Below are 23345 nucleotides of genomic sequence, written 5' to 3' on the forward strand. Positions count from 1 at the left end.
GCACTCGCTTGGGTTCCCGTTTCAGATAAACAATGGATTTCTCAGTGTAAGTATGTCCCAAAGACTGCACGAGACATACTTATACTAAAACGTTATTTGTCGTTTTCCTGGAATCCCAACCCCCTCAGCTGTCCTGGGTCTTCTTTGCTGAATCTGGCCACTCGGCCCCTGACTTCCCGATTTCAGAAACTCGAATGGAGCCCCCCACCCCACCGCGTCACATCCGCACTTCATATTCCTCGAGTCCCGCGTCGCCTTCGGAAACGGCCTCCTATGTTCACTCCCTCGCCTCTGCCCCTCCCGGCAGCAGGGAGCAAGCCTGTCCCACTGAGCCGGCATCCTCAGGGCCGAGCATGGTGCCTGGCACCCCAGAGGGGCTTAGCATGTGTTTCAGGAGACCTATCACGTAAGATGGCAAAAACACAAGCGCTGGTGCCAGACGACATCCGCTCAAACCCCGGCTCTGACACTCACCGGCTGTGTAAGCTTGTGATATGACTTACCCTCTCTGGGCCTCAGTTTCCTCATTTGTCAGCGGGCATAGTAACAGTACACACTGTCACAGGTGGTGGTGAAGGTTTCATGGATCAATATTTGTAATGCACGTGGAACAGTGAGTGCCCAGCACAGAGAGAAAGTTCACTCCGGGCTGGTCTGTGATCACCTCAGGACTTCGTGGTTGGGTTTTGGGGTGAGGGGGTGAGGGATTCTCCTGCTGTCCACTGACTGGGGCAGCACCCGGTGGCTGCTCTGTAAGCCAGGGCCCCCCACTGGGTCTGGGTCCCCTTCCTCTCACGGAGACCCTGTCACCAGAGCTCCATCCCCAGTAACTACCTCACCGCCCTGCTGCCTCAGCCCCGGCAGGGAGCGACCGAGCCGGGGAGGGGCGCGGCGGACACTGTGGTGAGCCACGCAGAGCCCCAGGGGGACAGCAGCGGCCACGGCTCAGGGAGTCCCTCCCCAGGAACCGTGGTGTAAAGCTCGCCCCCTCACTGCAATTCGGGGTGACCCGAAGAGCACCCCAGCTCCAGGGTTCCTCCCCGTGGGATCAGCTGCAGGTGGGTACAAGCGGGCGGCCACCTGCATGCAAATCTGCAGCTTCCAGAAACCCCACCTGGGGCAGAGGCTGCTTTTAAAGGGAATTCAGGGCCATCCTCCATGGCACAGGGGAAAGAAGGTGAGGATTTCAAACTTTAAATTTTAAATTGAAACAATGGTTTTAAATTAAAAACACTGAATCACACACTGAGAAAGCAGGCTCCTTTTTCAATTGTTCCAATTACCCCGAGGAGGGTCTCGTAGGCGTGATGTGACACTAACACCGTCTGACACTCTAATCTCCCCTGTGATCTAACTGAGGGCAGGCCACAGGCGCAGACGCAGTGGGCGGGGGCTCCAGGCGGCCCGGGTGCCACAGGTGGGTTTCCATCGCGTTGGTTTTACGTACTATCGCGCTTCCATCTGTAACAAGTGATGCTCGTTTTCCATTTCCAATGACAGTGCAAATTTCCCTTTTTAAATAGGTTTATAAACAAATCTACTTTTTAAAAGATTAAAGCAAGGGGTACCCGTACCCAGCAAAAATGATAACACAGTGCGTAAATCAATGAAGTCTAAGAGCGCTGGCCTGGCCACGGAGGGGTGGGGGCTCTGACCTGGCTCTGCCACCCGCACGCTCACAACCTTGGGTTCAACCTTCCCCTCGGTGTGCTGGCCTGTGGGGTCGGCTCAGGGCTGGACTCCGGTCTGGAGGCAGGGAGAAAGCAGAGAATGTGCCAGCGTCCCTGCCCTCGTGTCACTGATATTCGGGGGGGGCGGTCACAAACAAAAAGGAAGCCAAACCTCCACTAAGTCAGATGGCGACAAGGGCCGCAGAGAAGAAGGAAGTCAGGGTGTGACAGGGCGGACAGCATGACAGTGTCAAACAGGGCAGGCAGGAAAGGGTTCTGGGAGAAGGGGCTGTTCCGTCAAGATTTCAAGGAGGCACAGGGAGGTCTGGGGGACACGGTCCAGGAGAGGCCGGTTCCAGGGCAGCGAGGTGGCCAGTGTGGCCGGGGTGGGCTGAGGGTCCAGGACTCTGGGGTCCGGCAGGGGGTCAGGATTTATTCCAGGGAAGCGGGAAGAGGAGTGAAGACACCAGAATGATGCCTCTGGCGGCTGAGGGCAGAACAGGGTCTCCGAAACCCTTCGTTTTCATCAGAGCCTCAGCCCCTTGTCCTTGTGTCGCAGCCACGGGCCCCACTGGGTCACAGGAACAAACATGTACACAGCACAACCAGGCGGACACTTCCTGAGCAGCTGTGAACGAGCCGGGCGCTGCTGCTCCTGCGAATCCTCTCAACCCACCCGCCTGTTTTACAGAAGAGAAACTGAGGCAGACGGCGTGGTCCTCCTCCCAGGGTCACAGCGCTGGGAGCAGCACAGGGATGAGGCGCCCGACCTCTGGGGCAGGCAGGATACACGCTGGGCTGGGAGGATACCCCGAACCGGGACAACTTCCACAGAGGCCTGAACTTGCAGCCGGGGCACCAGGCCCTGACAGCAGGCCACTGTCCTCGTCGACGCCCAGTCTGATGAGGCGGCAAGAGGAGGGTCCGGGCAGCACAGAAGGAGAGCATATGGAAGAGAGGTCGCCCCCGGGGCCCTGACCTCCCCCTGCCTTCCTTCCTCCAGCCGACCCTGCACCTCCAAGCGAGTTAGGGATCCTGCATGGAGTGGGGGGAGCCCGCGTTGGGCTCAGGATCCAGAGACCCTCACTGACCAACCAGTTCAACCTGCTCACCACACCTCTGTGGCTCAGGCAGAGGTCAGAGGACCAGGGGGCCCGGGTTTATTGGGAAGTGGACAACGCACCTTGAGAACCCCTTCCCTGCTCTGGCTCAAGTATGAACTATCCCACCCTAAGCTTGGACGCCACCCCAATCATGCCACCTCCTCCCTGAAGCCCTCCCGAGTGCCCAGCCGGAACAATGCGCACACCGACACCCCGTGGCATGGGCTCAGCAACGGGCCGGCCCCAAGGCCTTCATCCGCATTAACACCCCTCATCCTCACAACAGCACCGCACGGCAGGTACCGTCCTCACCCCCGTTTTAGAGACTTGGAGACTGAGGCCCAGAGAGGTGGAGTGACTTGCCCAAGGTCACCCAGCTAGTCAGTGGTGGAACAGGGATTTGAACCCAAGCAGCCTGGCTGCAGAGAAACGAGGACTCACCCTTTCCTTTGAGCCCGAAGGGAAGACTTCGATTCTTTTTATTTTCCTAGTTAAGACATGTTTTCAGAACCACGATGCCACTGGTCCCTTCTCACCACCTCACTGCTGCCACCTGCTCCTGGTGCCACCATCTAGGACGGCAGTGACCTCCTCCTGCTCTCCCGTCCCCCACCCCCTTCGCAGTCTGCTCTCCCTCGCAGCAGCCAAAGGCCCTTTAAACCCACAGCAGACCCCATCTCTCCTCTGCTCGGTGCCCTCCCTCTGTGCCCATCTCCCCAGGGCCCCATCCTGATCTCATGTGCACCTTACTTCAAGCATTGAAGAACAGTGACTATGTGAACAGAAAGATGACATCCAGCATTCATGGAGCCCTCACGGTATGCCGGGCCTGTCCCAGGCACTCTCCTCCTACCATCTCACACAGTCCTCAACAAGGCCATGGGCCAGGTCTAGCTTCCTATCCATTTTACAGGTGAGCACACCAAGGTACAGACAAGCTAAGACAACCTGCCGAGAGCACCACAGCCCATGAGCAGCCGGGCAGCCGGGCCAGGGCACCACCCTCCTCACACAGCAGGAGACGGTCACTCTGCAGGCCGTAAGGCCCTGAGGGCAGAGCCGCCCTGCGCTCTGTCGTTCTACCCTCTGACCATCAAGATGTGAGGATGACAATGACCAAAAGCAGCACTAATGTGGACCAAGTACTTACTTAACCCCAGGGCTTCCAGGTCTCGGCACCCCTGCCACTGGAAGCTGGATAAGTCAATGTATGGGGGCCGTTACATGCATTATAGGATATTTAGTGGCATCACTGGCCTCCACTGGAAGTCAGCAGGACTTCCCGGAGTTGTGACAACCAAAAGTGTCTCTGGACATGGACAAATGGCCCCTGGGGACAAGAGCACCCCGGCTGAGAACCACGCTCTACCTACACACGTCGCTGCTTCGCATCTCGGGGTCTTCCCATCAACCCACGGAGGGAGGCATGCTTATTCCTACTGCTCAGGCAGAGGAGGAAACCAAGGGTCAGAGGGGGAAGCAGCCCGCGAGGCCAGTGCGGGTTTTCCTCCCTGAGGAGGGCCCGGCAGGCACAGAAGGAGAGGGCACAGAAGAGCAGGGCCTCGTGTGGGTGGCATTCCCCACCCTCTTCCCCCACTGCCCCCACAATGCCAAGCCACTTGGGCAGAGAGAGGCCATCACATCGAGCGTCAGCTGCCCTGACCAGCAGTGCGGGCAGGCACCCAAGGGGCAGACCCCCTTCCTGGCCAGCGGGTGGCAGAGCTAGGACCTAAAGCAGGCCTGTCGGACCCAAGTCCAGCCTCTCGGCCGCTGGCTGCCCTGTTGGTCACTCTGCAGCAGAGGGGCCCCAGCAGGCCAAGAGGTCACGGGAGCCCCAGGACAAGGTCATTCAGCAAGGAGCTCTGGGGAGAAGGGACCATGCTCTATGTGATGTTGGGGGGAGGGAGAGCCAATTAAATACCCTCCAGTCTGCTCGGCCCGAGCCCCTTCCCACTGTTCCCGGGGGCCGAGGCTGGGCCGCCTGCCTCCTGCCTGTCCCCCTCCAGACAGGCCCACAGAGGAAGCTGGCTGAGCGTGGCCGGAGTGGGGCCTGGGGAGAAGCCCAGGTCCCAAAAGCTGCAGGTGCTGACCGGGGCGGGGCTTAGCACTCACAAATTTTAAGAAAACGTTCCCGAGTTCATGCTGAGACTGAGGCTCCGGGTGTAAGCAGTACTCCAAGGCAGCCAGGAAGTCCTTATGCACCTCCAGGATGTCCTCGATGTTCGAGAAGAGGATCTGCGAGGAAAAGCGAGGCCAAGGACAGCATTAACCGGGCCGTGAAGGGGAGCAAAATCAAGCACAAACACACACACAATCCCCAGCCCAGGTGAGGGTGAAGTGGAACACGCACCTTCACACAAGGGAGCCAGAGCACCGCTAATAAAAACGGTGATGGCAACAGAAGCAGGGCCAGCCTTACCGAGCAGGGTGAACGCCTGATCCCGTGCTGAGAACATCACGTGCATTTATGCCACCTAATCCCCCCTGCAACTCCATGGGGTAGAAAATACCATTATCCCCCACTCAGAGATGAAGAACGGACGCTCAAAAAACAATTAATGGGGCCGGCCTGGGGGCGTAGTGGTTAAGTTCGTGCACTCCACATCGGCGGCCTGGGGTTCGCAGGTTCGGATCCTGGGTGTGGACCTAGCACCGCTCATCAAGCCATGCTGAGGCAGGCATCCCACATAAAATAGAGGAAGATTGGCAATAAGTGTTAGCTCAGGGCCAGTCTTCGTCACCAAAAAAGAAATAAAAATAACTATCATTCTCAAGGCCACGCAGTCCGGCAATCAGCAGAGCTGCGCTTCACACTCAGCGTGCAGAGTCATATATTAAGAGCTTCACCACAGTCTTTGCCGTGGCCTGACATAGCTGGGCTGTCCAATTCTAAGATTTTCAAAATAACGAGGGCACTTCCATGCACCCATCAAAATGATGTGGTAGAAGAAATACAGTAGGGTTGCACGTTCCCAATATGCTGTTTAAACTCACGAACACCGTCTAAGGGCGCCCGTTTCCCCGTATGATCCTGTCAAGTCTGAAACGCACATACAATCAGACCCAGAAATTCCACATTTTAGAATTTAATCTTTCAATCAGTTGTTTCCAACCAGGGGCCATTCTGCATCCCAGGGTACATCTGCCAATGTCTGGGGACATTTCTGGCTGTCATAAATCAGAGGAAAAGGACACTACTGGCGTCTCAAAAGGAGAGGCCAGGGATGCTGCTAAACATCCTACAACACACAGGACGGCCCCCCAGCCACGAATGACCAGCCCCCAGTGGCAACTGTGCCGGTTTGAGAACGGGGTGGATGGCCAAGAGCATATCCCACACCCTCACTGGCAGTAGCAAAAGACTGGAAAAAAGCCAAGTGTCCATTAATGAGGACTCGTCAAATAGTTAAACTGGACTGATTACAATTAAATAAATTCCACATGCTGAAGAAGAAGCTGCAGATCTGTATGTGTGGACATGGACCCCTGGAATGATTCTTGACATAAGGTGTTAAGTGGGGAGGGGGTCATGGTGCCAAACAGGACTCCAGCAGGGGCCGTTTGTGTAAAATAACAGACAGAAAGGCCGCTCCCGTCCGTGCCGGCAGAAGCAGACGCTGCATGGACAGGACAGGAGCCGGGAGCTGGAAGGGCCTCTGGGAGGGAGACCACAGGGACCTCCATTTACTTTAGGCCGCTGTGAACTGCACAAATCCCTTTTTCCGTCTTTTTTTTCTTTTTAACAGGTGCATTTTTAATTTAATTTTGAAAAAGGCAGTCAGGTGGTCCAAAAGTCAAAACATGGTAAATGAAGCCGGTGAGGAGCCCCTCTGCCACCCACGCCCCCGGCTCACAGCCGGGGCACCAGCCTTCCTTCTGCGTCTCTTACATTCATTCCTTCAGCAGGTATTTACTGAGCACCCACTGTGTGCCAGGCACTGTTAGAGGCCCTGGGGACACAGCAGGAACAGGCAAGTCCCTGTCCCCATGAAGGTGACATTCTAGTGGAAGGGGACAGACAGCAAACAGATAACTATGGTCTTCTGGGTGGTAAGAAGCACGAAAGACAGAAACAAAACAGGAAGGTGTCCCAGGGTGGGGCAGGAGGAGAAGTCTGCAAATTTAAACAGAGGCCAGAGACAGCCACCCTGAGAGGGTGACATATGAGTCAAGACCTGAAGCAAGGAAGACCGACCCCATGGCCCCTGGGAATGCACCAGTCTGCGGAGGGAGCCGGCCTGAGGGCGGGCAGGGGGCCGGAGGGGCTGGAGATCACCTCTCAACTGCTGCAGGCTATGAGGGCCAGGGACCCGCTTCCCCCTGGGCGTTGCCTTGAGGACACTCCTCATGTGAAGGGGCTGGAAAAATCCCCTACACTGTTCATGTGGTTCTTTTCCTCTCTCTCATTTTGTCCAGTTCACATAGTTGAATCTACTTATGTTAAAGACACAGACACAAAGATCCTACCGTTACAGTGACTTCAAGGAAAGGCCATAAAATTTCAAAGTACTTGTGTCCTGAGTGTACATCCAAAAGGAATGAGAGCGTGTGTCCACTGAGACATATACAAGGATGGTCATAATAGCCAAAAACTGGAAATAACTCAAACATCCATCCAAAGGAGAATGGATGAGTAAATTGTGGTACATTCATGCTATGGAATACTACACAGCAATGAAAAAGAATGAATCACAGCTACACACAACAACATGGGCAAATCTCACAGGAATACAGTGAGCAAAAGGTGCAGACACAAAAGAGCTCACTTACATAAAGTTCAAGACCACGCAGAGCTAATGGATGCTTCTAGAAGTTAGTGGTCATCTTTGGGGAGGGGGTGCAGAGAAGCCTGTACTTAAGATTGCACCCTCCACTGTATGTGAGTTATATGTCATAAAAAACGGAATATTTTGAAAACTGTAATAAATTACAATTTAAAATTATAATAAATAATTTTTAAATTGTAATAAATGGATTGTAAAAAATAGATGTAATAAACAGTGGCTGATCAGTAAATATTTGCTGAATGAGTGAATGAATGAATGCATAAAAGCTTCTATCCCAGGGCTACCAGGGACCAGCCACGCAGTGACCCTGAGCAGGTCTCTTTACTTCTCTAAGCCTCAGCTTTCTTCTCCAAAAAACTGGGTTCAGAGAATTGTCAACATGCAAGAACACTGTCCAGATTAACCAGGACATGTGGGGGGACGTCCTGTGTGACCAAGTCCTTTGTGTGCTGTACATGCTGGGCACCTCTGACCCGCCCGCCCCCTCCCCATCTCCCCCTCTACCCTAGAGTCGGGACCTTGGAGCCCCAAGGACTGAAGGTGGCTTCCCAGAGAGTGAGGTCACACGGGAAAGCCAGCCCAAGAAGGGGAGCGCTGGGGGCCTCCAGCGTGCACACAGAAGGCCTATTGATGTCCTGCTGAAACTCCCCAGAGCCACGGCCAAGACGAAGCCCGACCCCATCACTCACCCGCCCTGCCCGACGCTCAGTGCCCAGGGCAGGCAGGGCTGGGCTGCCAGCGGGGCGGCTGGCTGGGAGCCGCCAGCCCCCAGGGGCACCCGAGAAGGGATTTTCCACTGGCTCCAGGCCAGGGGGCCTGGCCCGAGGAGGCTGGAGGACAGGAGGGCCATGGTGAGCAAGGAGAGAAAGTCTTCAGTGGGGAAGCGGGGGCCTGAGGCCAAGTTCTCCTGACGCCCACGGAGCACAGTTTGCTCACAGGACAGAGGCGGGGGGCAAGCTGCGGGAGGGCAGAGCCAGTGGCCAGCGGGCGAGTGTGCCCTCCGCCCTGCACCCTCTGAGCATCGCCCCGCAAGGACCAAGGCCCACGGCCAGAGGGACAGCCTGGAGGGGGCCAGCCCAAGCATCCACACCTTGACATTCTCCTCCGTGAGGCCCTTCTCCACGGCGTCCGTCACGTTCTGCCGGATGCGATGCAGGAATGCCTGGAGGAGGGAAGCAGCGAGAGGTGAGCATCCACGTCTCTGGTCTCCCGGGGACGGCCCGAGAGAAGGGTCACAAGGTCAAACGCCAGCTAGGATCCGGGAGGTACGACAGTCTGGGGACACGGGCTGGGAGTTAGGAGAAACCTACTGCCTCTCAGTCAACAGATGCTGCTGAGCATCTGTGACCCCGGCCCCGTGCAGAGATCGACCCCAGGCCCCGCCCTCGAGGAGACATGCTCGCACCTGCTGCGTCAGCCCGTCCCTCTCAGACTACATTCATCTTCTCTTTTCTTTTTTAATTTAACTTCCAAATAGTAACACACTCACATGGCTCAAAAGTCAAAAATATAAAAAGTCTCCCTCCCATATCCCGGGCCCCATCCATCAAGTCCCTCCCCAGCCCCCTGGGAACCACAGCTACTGGTTTCTTGTGTGTCCTTCCAGAGGATGCTTACGCGAAAACCAACACACACACACACACACACTGGCCAAGGGGTATGAGCTTCCAGGCACAAGATGAGTAAGTTCTGGGGATCTAATGTACAGCAAGCGAGGACAGCTAGTAACATCGTATTACATATTTGAAAGGTGCATACGGGGGTCATCATTTTGCAATATATAAGTGTACGAAATCAACACCTTGTACCCCTTAAACATACACAGTGTTATATGTCAATTACATCTAATAAAGCTGGAAAAAACAAACACACAAATGTATATGTACATATACAGCCATGCGTCACTTAACGTTGGGGACACGTTCTGAGAAACGTGTGGTGAGGCAATTTCGTCGTTGTGTGAACGTCACAGAGTGGACCTACGCAAACCTCGAAGGCACGGCCTACTACACACCTAGGTTACATGGTACTGATCTTACGGGACCACAGTCATACATGCGGTCCACTGTTGGCTGAAAGGTCATTATGTGGCACGTGACTCTACATACATATAAAAATATTCTTATTTTTTCCCCTTTTTACACACCGAAAGACAGCACAGGATGCACTGCATCTGCTTTTTCCACTTAATATAGCTTAGGGATCTCTCTATATCATTCTACAGGGAGCATCCCTTTTTTTCTCTTCTTTTTTGGTGAGGAAGACTGGCCCTGAGCTAACATCTGTTGCCAATCTTCCTCTATTTTGCACGGGAGACACCTCCACAGCGTAGCTTGATGAGCTGCAGGCGGATGATGTGCTAGGTCCAGGCCCAGGATCCAACTCGCAAACCCCAGGCCGCCAAAGCAGAGCACATGAAGTTAACCACTATGCCACCAGGTCGGCCTCCTCATTCTTTTCTTAAGGCCATTCAGGATCCTACCATATGGATGGACCAGCTGTTCTGCCTCTCTTTCCAGGGGCTCAAACAGAGAAATCATTTCTCCCCTCTGTGAAGTGACAGGCGATACAGGAAGGGTTGGCGGGGACTGTGGGGGATGGGCAGCACACGCTCACTGAAGGGGGACAGCTGTTCGACCCCAAAGCGTGGCCAGGTGGGAAGGCAGTAGGCCAGTATTCCCAGATGTTATGGGTTTTCGGGGTTTTTGGGGGCCGAGAAGCCAGGAATCAGGATTTTTTAAGCAAAGTCTCCCAGTTTTTAAATGTTGGCAAAAGGGCCCTGTGTCTTTGTGAGGAGCTGCATCTCAGGGCTCCAGCATGGAAGCGGGGACCAGAGTGGAGGGGTGCAGCCGTGCTGACAAGGTATGAGGGCGGCCTGGCCCTGGAGGGCGGGACAGAGCAGGCAGAGGAAGGGCCCCTGAGACGGCTGCGGATGGGCCGAGGGGGCAGAAGGGACGTGGGGCAGGAAGGGGATGGAGATGGTTCCGGAGGGAGACCAGGGCCAGCTGCGCACAGCAAACTCCAGCCGGTGTGCCCGACTCCAGGACTTGGCTCCAGGTGGACCTGGCAACACCCACATGGAGACTTCACGGTCCTGTCACAGCCACAGGGCCACAAGGAGCTGTGGTGGCCTGTCTGTGGCCCTCTTTGCCACGGCTGATGACAGCATGGGGGCTCTTGGAGCAGGGCCTGGGGGAGCACACGGTGCCGGCTGCAGGCTAACTAAGAGCGCATCTCACGCAACTGTGCTCATCCGGGGAGAGCTCCACGCGGGGGGCAATGAAAGGACTGCCGGGATGGAGGGAAGTCAGCACAGGGGCAAGGAGGGCAGAGGGGAGTCTGACTCCCAACAGATGGCTGTCGGATCCCTTCCCATCACCTGAGGGATGTCCACGGCTGTCACGGTGCCGGCCACACGCAGTCTCGGGTCTCCTAGGCGGTGGCACCGTGGCGCTCCACATGGCAGGTCACAGAGAGCAAAGCTGAGGACACGCAGCAAGGTGGCCTTGCCTCTGTCCACACTCGCCGCAGGACGATCTCGACCCGGCCCCTCAGCTCCAGTTTGTACCCCAGCCAGGCCTCCTCCCCTAAAATCCAGGCTCTTATCTGGATCTTGACAACTCCGCCTGGGCATCCAAACCCCGGTTCCTGATCGTCCCTCCACACCCACACCACTGAGCTTCTCCCAGGCTGATCAACAGCTCTGCCTTCCCAGGGCTCTAGCCAAACCGCCCCCATCGTCCTCAACCCCCGTTTCTCTGACCCCCCATTTCCGTCCACCACTGAACGCGAGGAGCCTCACCTTCAACATGTGTTAAAAGTCTAGCCACTTCTCCTCCCTCCACGGCCACCTCGCCTGGTCCAAGCCACCATCACCTCCTGCCTGGGCTAACAGAGTCACCTCCCTGACCCCCCTACCCCCCAAAAGTCCTTTCTCCACACACACAGCCAGAAGGATCCTTTTAAAGTTGTTCATCAGACTCTTCAAGGCTTCCCACTCACTCAAAAAAAATCCAAACCCTTCCCCAGCCCGTAGGCGCCCATGACCTGGTCCCAGGTAATTTCTCTGACCTCGCGCTCCAGCATTCCATCACCCCATCACCCCGCATCTCAATAACCTGCAGCCACACCTTCGTTCTCTCTATTCCTTCCACCCGCCAGACACATTCCTGCCTCAGACCTTTGCACAGGCTCCTCCTACCAGGAGGACACGCTCCCCCAGCTCTGCCCTGGGCCAGCTCCTTCTCACCCATCAGGCCTTAGCTCAAATGTCACCTCCTCCAAGAGGCCCTTCTTGTCTCCATGCGCTTCCCATCTTGCATTAAGAGCCCATTTGACAGAGGGAGAGACTGAGGTTAAGCGGTCTACACTAGCTCCCAAGGGAAAGGCCAGGATCAGAAGGGAACAAGGCTGGGACAACACCTCTATCCCAGTCCAACAACAGCGGCCAGGTTAGGAAACTGATGGTTTGGGTTTAAACCAGAGATCCTCCTCTTTCCTGCCGTGTGACCTCAGGAAAGTGCATTAGCCTCTCTGAGTCTCAGTTTGCTATTCTCGAATATGGGTACACAGTACTACTGTCCTACCTTTCAGAATGTGACAGGATAAAGTGCATGGAAGCCCCATCAGGGCAGGACCTTCCTCTCCTGTTCCCAGCTGTATCCCCAGGGCCTGGAGTGGTGCCTGAAACATGGCAGGAGCCCCAATTTGTCACTTTGAAGCCTGCTGACCTTTCCTCTTAAAGGACAACGGGGCGAGGGCAGGACATCCTAGAGGCTGCTTTCACCGGGCCTGGGACACTGCCGGGAAGTCCAGCCGCAGCACCCCGCCTGCCAGGAGACAAAGGTGGCCTGGCCAGCACAGCCGCAAGGGCAGGAAGCCGGGAGGGCAGCCCGGCTGGCCCAGATTGCAGCTTCCTGTCCCGGTTTCTTCACACGAGCGCGGCCACCACTATTGTGCTGGGACAATGAACGGCCCGGGCCACCCACCGAGGAGCCGCAAACAGGCCAGTGTGATGGGCACAATGGGCAGCCCGTGACCTGGAAAGAGTGGGCAGGCGGGGGCCCAGGCAGGCCCTCACACTGCCCAGGACACAACTGGCTTTTCCAGTCAGTTAACGGGACCCTCGGGGGCGACTCCCTGTCCGAGCGCTGACAGCTCTGGGACGCTCGGCCAGCAGCAGCTCGCACCCTGGAAACCTGCCTTGGAGACCAGGCCGTTCCCAGGACTTCCAGGCCACCGGAGTCTCTGCCTCAGTCCGGAAGCTCTGTCCACGAGCGTCCACGCCTCAGTGGCCGGAGCCCGTCCCCCACAACCTCCCCAGGGCCCCCTCTCCTTTGGATGATGAGGATGAAGAAAAAGAAGGATCCGGAAAAGGACAGAGACAAATTCAACGAAGACCCACAAGGCATCACTACCCCGCCTGGCCAACCTTAGCATGACGCCAAATTTGCTCTGAACCGTTTTCCAAAAGAAATTCCTCCGGCCTGGGGCGGCACAGACGGCAGGGCCCAAGGAGCCTGGGCGCCGGGAGAGCTCCCCTTCCGACCGGGGCGGCGGCTGTACAGGCGAAGGTGGGCGAGGGGCCCCACTGAGTGCACTGCAGACTGTCCACTCAGACACCGACGTGAGCGTCCAACCTCGAAGCAGAGATGGGAAGAAACGACTCCTGGAGAGCCACCTGTGCACCTGCCCCCCACAGGCCCCCCACTCTGGATACGCCCCCCGCCCTCTCCCATGCGCACGAGTCGAGAAGCAACAGAGAATACTGCTTTGCGTGTTTACCACGTTTCTGCAAATGACGTGCCTCCAGCCACCTGCTTTCCCCGAGTCACCGTCACGTCGTCCGCACTTACCCACCTCAATCTGTACACCGGGCAGCGCTGGCCGTCCAGACCCCACCCACAGCCCCTGGTTCCCACCCCTGGGGCGCACACCAGCACCCCTTCCAGACGCCATCACCCCCATTTCTCGGCTGAGGGTCCCCTCTCCTGTGCAGAGCTGGCCGCAAAGACAGGTGAGGAAACTGAGGCATGTGAGGGATGCCGTTTCCCGAGTGCCCAGGGCCCACCGTGGTAAGCTGTGCAATGACACCCCTTTCGGGGCGGCTTCCTGGGGTGAGCTCCTCAATAAACCACATGCCCTTGGATCAGTCTCAGGATCCATTTGGGGGGCCACACTAAGGCCTCAAGCTGTTCGTTTCACTGCTGAGCAGTTACAATGACAGCAGCACGTAACCGCCATCATGCCACCAACACCTAAGTCATTTCTAGCATCCTCGCTATAAATGACGCTACAAGGAGGAGGTCCACGGGCCCAGGGGTGTGAGATCCCCCAGGCCACACCCAGGAGTGCAAGGGTTGGCCGTGGATCAGAGACATGTTCAATGGGATTAGTTACTTGCCAAATGGCTTTCCAACACGATGGCACCAATCTTTACTTCAACCAGCAGAGGACGAGAGACCCCACGACCCAGAACGAGACCCATGAGCTTTCATTCAGTCATGCAACAAACTCTTGCTGAGACCTGCAGAGTCTGTCATGAGCTCATTTCAATCTCACCACCAACCTCCAGGGCAGGTGGACTGGCCCCATTCTACAGGTGAGAAAAACTGAGGCCCCGAGGACGAGGACCAGCGGAAGCCACCCAGCCAGAAACAAACAGAGTGAACCCTGCCCAGCACATCCGGCTCCTGCTTCCTGCCGGGAGGAAGGGATCAGCGAGGCTGCTCATGGGGCTCCTGACCCACATGCCTCCGTGGTCCCCGGAGCTCTGGGCTCATCGATTAGTGATGTCTGTCATGGCTGTGGGAAGGAGGTGGCAGTAGGGCTGTGCATCTCCATCTCCAGCGACCTCCTATTTAACTGAGGGACCCAGAGAGGCAGGGATGCTTGTCTGACCCCAAACGAAAAGCTGGTGATAAAACTCAGATGAGAACCAGGTCTCCCGAGGCCAGGCCAGCCCTGCCGCTGCCCTACCGTGCCTTAGAGCGGTGGTCCTCGGCCGCAGGGGTGGCTCTGTCCCCAGAAGAGAGTTGACATATCTGGAGACATTTTGGTTGTCACAGCTGGGGATGTGGGTGCTCCTGGCATCCTGCGGGTGGAGGCCAAGGATGCTGCTAAACACCCTACAGTACCCGAGACGGCCCCCCAAAGACGCACCAGGCCCCGAATGTCAACAGCGCCAAAGTGGAGAAACTCCTGCCTCAGAAGCGGCTCTCACTGAAAATCTAGAAAAACACCCAGCCCCCGCCACGGCCGACAAGACCCTGTATGACGCAGGCTCTCCCAGCCCGCTCAGGCTCGCTCACACAGCGGCAGCCACTGTCTCTGCTTCCTGAACACACTGAGGCTGGTCCCCTCCCAGGCCTGTGCCACCGCTGCTCGCTGCCTGGAAGGCTTTCCCCCGAGACGTTACGGCAGGGGAGATGCCTCCTCAGAGAGGTCCCCTTGGACAGCGTATAAAGGAGGTCTCCCCACACGCCCCCCAGCCATCTGACCCCCATCACCGTCACGGAATTTACCAGCATCCACAGAGCTCTTGTCAATCACGTTATGTACAGATGTGACTGCTCAGCATCATCACCCCCCAGAGGGGCAGCTCTCTCAGGGCAAAAGACAGTTTCCCTCACTAATGTCCCTTCAGCCCCCAGGAACACTGCCTGGCGCACAGTAGGGACTCAAGAAAGGTGAGGAGGGAAGTGGAGGAAGAGGGCCTGGAAGATGCTCCAGAAGTAACTGGTACAGAATTGGAGTACTAGAATAATAATAATAACAAATTTACTATCCTTCATTAATTATTATTATACCTAACGCCTTGGGCCCTACTATGTGCAACGTGCTGCTCTAAGTATTTTAATCCTCACACAACCCCAGGAGGCAGGTACTATTATTACTGTGCCCATTTTACAGAGGAGAGAACTGAGGCCCAGCAGAGTAAAGAGTTTACCCGAAGCCACACAGCTGGTAAGTGGCAGAGCGGGGCCTCGAACCCCAGCAGTCTGCGTGGGGAGGAGTCCCCAGCCCACCGCCAACACAAGTCAGCGGGGAGTATCTGTAGACAGCCAACCACATAAGCACAAAACAAGGAGCAGCTGCCCTCTGGGGTGCCCCCTGGGGGCCACCATCTGTCTGGAACCTGCAGCCACAGCCCTGGGAGGATCTATCTCTCCCTGGAGATAAAAAGGACAGAGAGAGGCCCCTCGAAGTCACTCTCTGAGATGCGGCAACCTGATCTCGGAGGGGAGGGGCCCGGCTGCCCCCAAGGACATGCCCGCATTGGCCGGGGTGACCTCACCAGACATATGGCGAAACCTGAGAGGACCAGGGACCGGCTGGAAGTGAGGGGAGGTGGGGGCAGGGTGGCAAGGACACAGGGAAGGGGGTGCCCTGACACCCATCCCCCAACACGGTCTGGGTGGCCCGAGGTCCAGGGAAGCAGGGTGACCGGAACAGCAGGGGCGTTGGTCCAAGTAAGGATAACAGGATGGTAACAACATCAGGGGGGCCTGGCACGGCTCCCAGAAGCCCCACAGGCCAGGGTGGGGAGACCCCCAAAAGCCCAACGACATCTTCAAACACCCAGATCCTATGCTCCGTCCACTTAAGTTTTGGGCATTGACCTTACAGCAAAAAATAAATCTCACATGTGGCATCAAGACTTCACTTCTGTATCTGATTTATAATTCTATCACTTGCGGTTTGGCTGAACAAATTGTCCGTCTTGACAAAGGACGATCCCACTGAAAACGGTTTGCAGAAGTCCATTTAATGACAAGGAGACAGGCTACTGATGCACCCCTAACTAGGGAAAAAAAACAAGTTACAGGAGAATACATAAAACCTAATCTCGATTTTGGTTAAATTATCACTACATGAGCATGGAAAAAAGAAGTGTGGAAGGAAATACCCTAAACTATAGGAGAGGACGGCCAAGATTATTAGCTGTCCCCTAACAGCTGGTCTCTCCTTTTCCTTTAGAAGCAGAACCCCAGATTTTAGAATAGAGACTGTATTTCCCAGCTTCCCTTGCAGTTAGGTGTGACCTGGTGTGATCTGGGCTAGTGGGGTACAAGTAGATGTATTATGTATGATGTCTTGGAAGTATCCTCAGGATCAGGGGAGACATGAGCAGGGATTCTCTTCTGCTATTCCTCTTTCCTACTGATTGGATAGCAAATGTGATGCCTGGAGGTCAAGCAGCCATCTTGTACCATGAAGTGAAAGCAACGTTTCAAGAAGATGGAGCAGCAACAGAGAAGGGTCTTATGTCCCTAGTGACAGTGGAGCCAACAAATCTGCCCTGGGCTGCCTACAATCCAGTACGAGAGAGACCTCCATCCCATTTAAGGCACTGGTATTGGGTTTTATCAATAGCTATGGAACCTAATTCTAAAAGTGGAATTATAAAGTAATTTCAATTTTCTTCATTTCTGGGTTTTTTTCTAAATTTCTAAAAGGAACATGCAAATTTTAAATCAAAAGTCATTTTATAACATAAATGTATGTTTTTTTCAATTTTTTGGACAGGAGAGGTTACTCGTGACCCAGGCCCTCTCTCGCCCACCACTGTCATCACGTCCTCAGTGCCGCGGAGGCTGATCTGCATCCTCCTGGAGGGTGCGTGTCCCTGAGCGGAGACCAGAGCAGGAGGCAGGCCGACACGAGACGAGAAGGCTCTCCTCGGGCAGCGGGGCCCCTGAGCCGCCCACCCTCCTTCTCCGTGTCGACTCTGGAAACCACAAGGCCCCTGGGACGCTGCCCAACCTGGCCGGGCCCCCTGCAAGCTGGCCCCGTGCCTCCACGGCCTGGGGCAGAACACGAGCCCTTCCCCCAGCCACAGCCCCACCGCCACCCAGGCCGAGATTCAAAACCTCTCCCGACTCCCCTGGCAGTGGCCGTGCCGGGAGCAGAGAGCCGCTGGCCCAGAACTGGCTTTCCCCAAAGACCTGAACTTCAGATCTGAGACGTCACCTCCACGAAAGGCTACACGCTCAGTCACAGACGCACCCGACAGGACTGACATAAGACACCACTCCTTTCACAACTTCACACTTGCTCTTTATGTCACATCTCATCGGGCACATCGTGAATTATATGTACGTGTCTATAATCCAGTTCATTACATTGCAATAGCACAAATAGGCTGCACTGTACCGTGTCCTTAACAGACTAGTCTCTTCTTGTAAGCACTGAAAAGAAGCTACAATTGAAGCCTCCGTGCTGTTCCGTGAACTACCTACCACGCACCGTCCCACCTCAGGGCCTTTGCACTTGCTGTTCCCTTTGCCTGAAGGCTGTCTCCAGGTATCCATAGGGCCTCTCTCCCAAAGGGAGCCTCCGGAAGAAAGAGGGTCTGGGGCCCACCGAGGGTCGGAGAGTCACCTAGAGGGGCTGCCTCTGCTCCAGGGCACAAGGCCAGCCTCAGAAGGACGAAGGCCACACTGGCTGGTTCTCTTAACAGAGGCCCTTCCAAGTTGGCCTGACGTGCCCCTGGTCTGCCTCTGAGGGTGCGGGGCTGAGGTCAGGGGCGGCAGAGGAGCCTCGGGCGGGCCCCGGCGGACGTGGCGGCGGCTCCCACTGAGGCTGCATCGTCGTGGGGACCGGCACACACTCCCGTTCTGGGCCACAGACACAGCCAGCATCCCGAGTTCTCCTCCGGCCCCCACTTCTCCGAAAGCCTTCTCTGCTCTTCGAACCTCTCCCTTCTCAGACGCTGGAAGGCTCCTGTAGCCCTTAAGGAAGCAATTTATGGGGGTGGCTGAGACTCAGAGGCTGGAACTGGCTACCTGATTCAGAGCCTGCGTTTGCCACCTACTGCTGTGTGACCTGGACCGGGGACTCCACCTCTCTGTGCCTCATCCGTAACACAGACAGGGACGGTCAAATGACTGGCATCACAGGCTACAGGGAGGCTAAAATGAAATACTGCAGGCAAGCGCTCAGGTGAGTAGGCTCAGATCCCAGCCGGCCACTCGCAAGCTGTGTGGCCTGGAGGACTACTTCTCCTTCCTGCCTCACTTTCCTCCTCCGTAAAGTGGGGATAAACTGAGGCCCCGGGATTCAGATAGAACATGTCCGTATGTACATAACACACACAACCAGCACCTGAGTGCGCCTGGCACCCAGCAACGCTCAGCCAAGCACCAGCTGGCACCCTCTCCACGGCGCCCCTCGACTTCAGAGCATCTTCAGGAGCCCCAGCCCTGGTGGAGAGACAAGAAGCCACAGAGTTTCCTAAGGAAACTTCGGGAACTGGCTCAGCGGCATTTACGGAGCTCCTCCCATGCACGAGGGGCTTCACGTTATCCTACGTTATTTTTACTTATTACGGTTATTTGTTCTTCCCATCCTAAAAACCGTTCTATTCTCGACGGCTTCCGAGCCTCCTGGGGTGAGACGAGAGGGGGAAGGCCTTAGAAACCGTATCGTGCCGCCACATCCTCGGCACCACCTGCGAGGCCGTTCGCTGCCCCGCCGGCGCCCTCCTCACCTCGCTCCATCTGACGGCCAAGCAGGTGCGCGACCTCAGCGAGTCACCGACCTTGTCCGCGTCCATTTCCTCATCCGAGGAGAAAGAGGCAGCTGAGGTTTCCGAGATGGTGCAGGTGAAAGCCGCGTAAGGAGAAGACTTCCTGTGAGAAGGGGCAGGGGCCGGGCGGAGAGGCGGCCGGACCACAGGGAGACAGGAAACTGCTCGCGACTGTATTCTCAGGGGAGGAAGCTGTCGCCAGGTACCATCCAGGCCAACAGGCGGAACCCGGGGCCTACTGCGTGCCAGGCACGGAGCTGGGCCCTGCAGGCACGGACACAAGAGCTGACCATGCCAGGGGGATCACTCATTCCTGCAAGCATGCATTTATTCAACACCTACTGCATACCTGCTTGTGCCAGGCCCTGTGGCAGGAGCCAACAACACATCCATGACGAATAAATCGGACCAAATCCCCACCCTCACACAGCAGTGGCAAGACGGCACATAAACAGACTTTAAAATAAAATGGTAGGTAGGGATGAACGCTATGAAGACAAATGCAGCAGGACGAGGGAAGAGAGAGGGATGGGTGGGGGGCCATTTCCCAGAGAAGCTCAGAGAAAACCTCCCCGAGGAGATGGCATTTGAGCAGACACGTGGGGACTGAGGCGAGGGAGCACTTCTGGAGGAGTGCGAGGGAAGAGCATTCTGGCAGAGGGAACTGTCAGTGCAAAGGCCCTGAGGCACATTCAGTCCTTCCAAGGCCATCCTAACTACAGTATCTGCCCCTACTCCTGCCCTGTTTTCTTCACGGTCCCTGTCACAGTGGACATTGTGTGTGTCCATTTTTCAGTCTACCGTCCAGCGAGCCCACCAGAATGTCAGTTCCAAGACGGCCATGATGTTTGTCTGTCCAGGTCACTGCTGCATCCCCTGAGCTAGGACTGGGCCCAGCACAATTTATGGAGGATTCAGCAGACCCTCAACAAAGACCGTTTAGTGACTCATCAGTCAATCATCAGAAAAGTCTCCCCTCACCCCCGCAGCTTCCAGGCCCTGGAAAAGGTGCCCAGTTCTGACGCAGCCCCACCCCGGCCCTACCCCAGCCCCACCGTGGAGGAAGCTGAAGCAGAAACCGGGTTGCTACAACCTGTTGTGAACACGGCTGATGCAATACGGGGGGTGCACCGAGGGGAAGTCAGCACCGTTCCCCACACAGACCCCACCCCGGGGTCCGGGGCCCGGCCTGTGAGCCCCCTGAACTCGCCGACACCTGCCAGCCTTCCACATGGATCCACGAGTGCCTCCTACAGGCTGCGGAGCTGTAACCCATCCTCCTGGGTCTCCAACTGGCGGCCCCTGGGCATGTCAGGGGTGACCAGCAGTGTGGGCTTTGGGGAAACTCGGGCCTCAGTCTGAACATCTGGTGTCCCATGAAATCCCAGCTCCCGGCTTCTTTGGGACAGCAGAGCACAGGCCCCCCCCAGGCCCAGGGGGCCACCACCGGCTGCAGGATGGCGGCTGCTGCTCTGCCTCCCACAGTCCAGCCTGCTGCCACTCGCCTCCCTGCCCGGCCTGTGGGCATCGGGCGGTGAGACCCCGTCCCAGACACAGGCTGGAAGTGTGAACCTGCCAGTTCTCCTCACACCCTCGCCGGGCGGACATCACCAGCGGAGCACAGATCTCTTTCCTGCTAGGTCTTCTCTTCACTGTTCAGAATTTCTCTCCCCTCACTGGGGTCACCGACGCCATAACGTGCTCTGAGATCCTTCTGTTCTAACCTTGTCTCCTCCCCGCTTCTTGGGGCCCCTCAGCTTTTTCTCCTGAGGAAGGGGCTCCGCAGAGAGCCATCAGGGCAGGGCTTCCCAGCGTCGGTGCCTGGTGGGTCGGTACCACCAGGCACCGGCGGGTGACTCTGCGGGGGGCCGTCCCGTGTGCTGGTAGATGATCAGCATCGTGGCCTCCACCCACCGAGGCCTGTAGCAAACCCGGCCCTCAGACGCCACAACCAGAAATGGCTCCACACACTGCCGAAACCCCTGAGGGCAAAACCTCCCCCCGAGCCCCCTGCTGAGAACCCTGCCTCACATCCCGGTTAAGAAAATGCCTCTAGAGCCAAGGAGCTGGGTGCAAATCCTGGCTCAGTCATTTACGGGCTGTGTGATCCTGGGCAGCCTCTCTGTGTCTCAGTTTCTTTCTCTGCAAAATGGGGAGAAAAAAGTGGACCCTGACTGCCCATGGGTATGGAGTGTCCTTTCAGGTCGATGAAAATGTCCTTAAACCAAACGGCGGTGACGGCTGCATAGTCTGTGAACATTCCAAACCGCTGAATTACACACTTGAAGCAGGTGAAACGCACGGCACGTGGATGACATCTCAGAAGCTGGCGCCACACACAGAACGTACCGCCACACAGGGGCACCGTGAGAACGGGATGCGCTGGGGTAACGTGCATCCATAAGCGGGACGCGAGTCTTCGTCCTGATTACGGGCATCGGGCCGGCTGTTCCGGGGCCGTGCGGCGGCTGCTAGAAGGGGCAGCCTAGTGACCGAGCTGCTGGTGGCTGGGAACCAGCTCCGCTCTGGGTGGTATTTCCCGCCGGAATGTCCCAGACAAAGCAAACCCGGGGCCCCAGGATGCAGGGCGGGGCGGCTGGGCGCCCTGGGGTCCCTGTGCCTGTCGGCGCAGGACAATGGGGGGAATGCGGTCTCCTCTCAGTGGGGCTGACACTTAACATCTGAAGACAATGACTTTCAAGAGGTTTTGTTTTTTCCGTCTCCCTAAACAATAGTTCCTGGGGTGGGGGGGGGTGAGGTCCCCGCCGGAGCTGGTGAAGGAGCGCCTCTGCAGAGTCAGGAAACAATGCACAAAGCGAGAGAACGCAAAAATAGCGGCTGGTGGGAGGGCGCTGGGCGCGCAGGCTTCCTCCGGTTTATTTTCCCAGCGCCCACCAGGGAGGCAGGCTGCCGACAACAGGCTCCGTTCAGCAGCGCGGACGTCGCCCACTGCTTAGCTGCAGTCTGAGGTCTTCAGTTAGGGAGGGTCGGCGACGTTCCCACTGCTTCCCACACACTGTCCCATCCCGAACACCCGCACTCTCGTTCACAGAAAAGGAGACCGAGGTTCTCAGTGGATGAAGCGCCAACTCCAGAGCACACAGCCAAGGGGACAGGGCTGGGATCTGACCGCGGGGCTGTCAGAGTCCAAACACTGACCTGCCACGTCCACTTGGCCACAGCCCTGGGCTCCAGCTTCCCTGACCACCCACCCATGCCCCGCTCGCAATGGGCCACTTCACTGAAGTCGTCCTCCCCGCTCCACCCCACGAGGGCAGGCACCTTTGTCCCCACGGTCCAGCACAGCGTCTCGCCTTCCAGGCCCAGGAGGTGAAGGGAGGGAGACCTTGCAAGCGGGGCCTACGGACGCTGGGGGCAGAGGCCCCAACTGCCCTTGACCACTGTGGTCAGCTGAGTAACAGCCCCCCGGAGATGTCCACGTCCTAATCCGCCGACCTGAGAAGATGTGACGACATGGCAAAAGGGACTTTGCATGTGTGACTCAGCCAATGATCTGGATGTGGGGCGATGACCCACATGATCCAGGTGACCCCAGTGTGACCACAGGGCCCTTTAAAGCGAAGGAGGGAGGCGGAGTGAGTGTCAGAATGAGGAAGACCCAAAGGGCTTTTGTGGCTCTGAAGACAGAAGGGGCCAGGAGCCGAGGGAGGCAGGTGGCCTCTGGCAACCGGAGGGGCGAGTCGAGGCCTTCTCCCCTGGAGCCCCAGAGGAAACAGCCCTGCCAACGACTTAACTTCAGCCCTGTCAGTCCATTTCAGACACGTGACCTCCGGAAACCCAAGATCATAAATCTGTTATTTTACGTCACCAAGTTTGTGGCGATTTGTTACAGCAGCAAAGGGAAACGGACACAACCACCTAGCTCGAGACATAGACACAAAAAAATAAACCCCCACCACATCTCCATCAATCACAGCCAAACAAAGTTGGAATATTTCATTGTTATCACTGTGAATACATAAGATATTATTCTACAGCATAGCCACGTATTTCATACATTATTTATTAGTCTTATAATTAGTAAGCTATGAAAAGTCTTCTCTCTCTACCCCAGTGGTCTCTACTAACCAATATTCATTAAGGACAGATGGTCTGATGATAACAATTATTATAATAATTATAATAACATAAACTATCATTAACCACCCAGACCTGTTCTGTTCGGTTCCCAAGTTTAGAAAGCAAGATCCGACAAGGGAAACCCCAGGACACCAAGTTATCCGAACCAAACGAC

General features: G+C 56.4%; 1 protein-coding gene across 1 annotated transcript in view; it reads right to left on the minus strand.

Moving 5' to 3' along the window:
- The window catches only part of PREX1 (phosphatidylinositol-3,4,5-trisphosphate dependent Rac exchange factor 1), a 182677-nt gene that overhangs the window by 100497 nt on the left and 58835 nt on the right, over positions 1 to 23345 (minus strand). Inside the window, exons 2-3 of the mRNA XM_046679427.1 lie at positions 8651 to 8722; positions 4886 to 5008 (exon numbers count right to left, since the gene is read on the minus strand). Coding sequence (XP_046535383.1) covers positions 4886 to 5008; positions 8651 to 8722 — 195 coding nt within the window. The remainder of the gene's footprint in view (positions 1 to 4885; positions 5009 to 8650; positions 8723 to 23345) is intronic.

Source organism: Equus quagga, chromosome 12, assembly GCF_021613505.1.
Source record: "Equus quagga isolate Etosha38 chromosome 12, UCLA_HA_Equagga_1.0, whole genome shotgun sequence".
In the NCBI taxonomy this organism is placed as follows: Eukaryota; Metazoa; Chordata; class Mammalia; order Perissodactyla; family Equidae; genus Equus; species Equus quagga.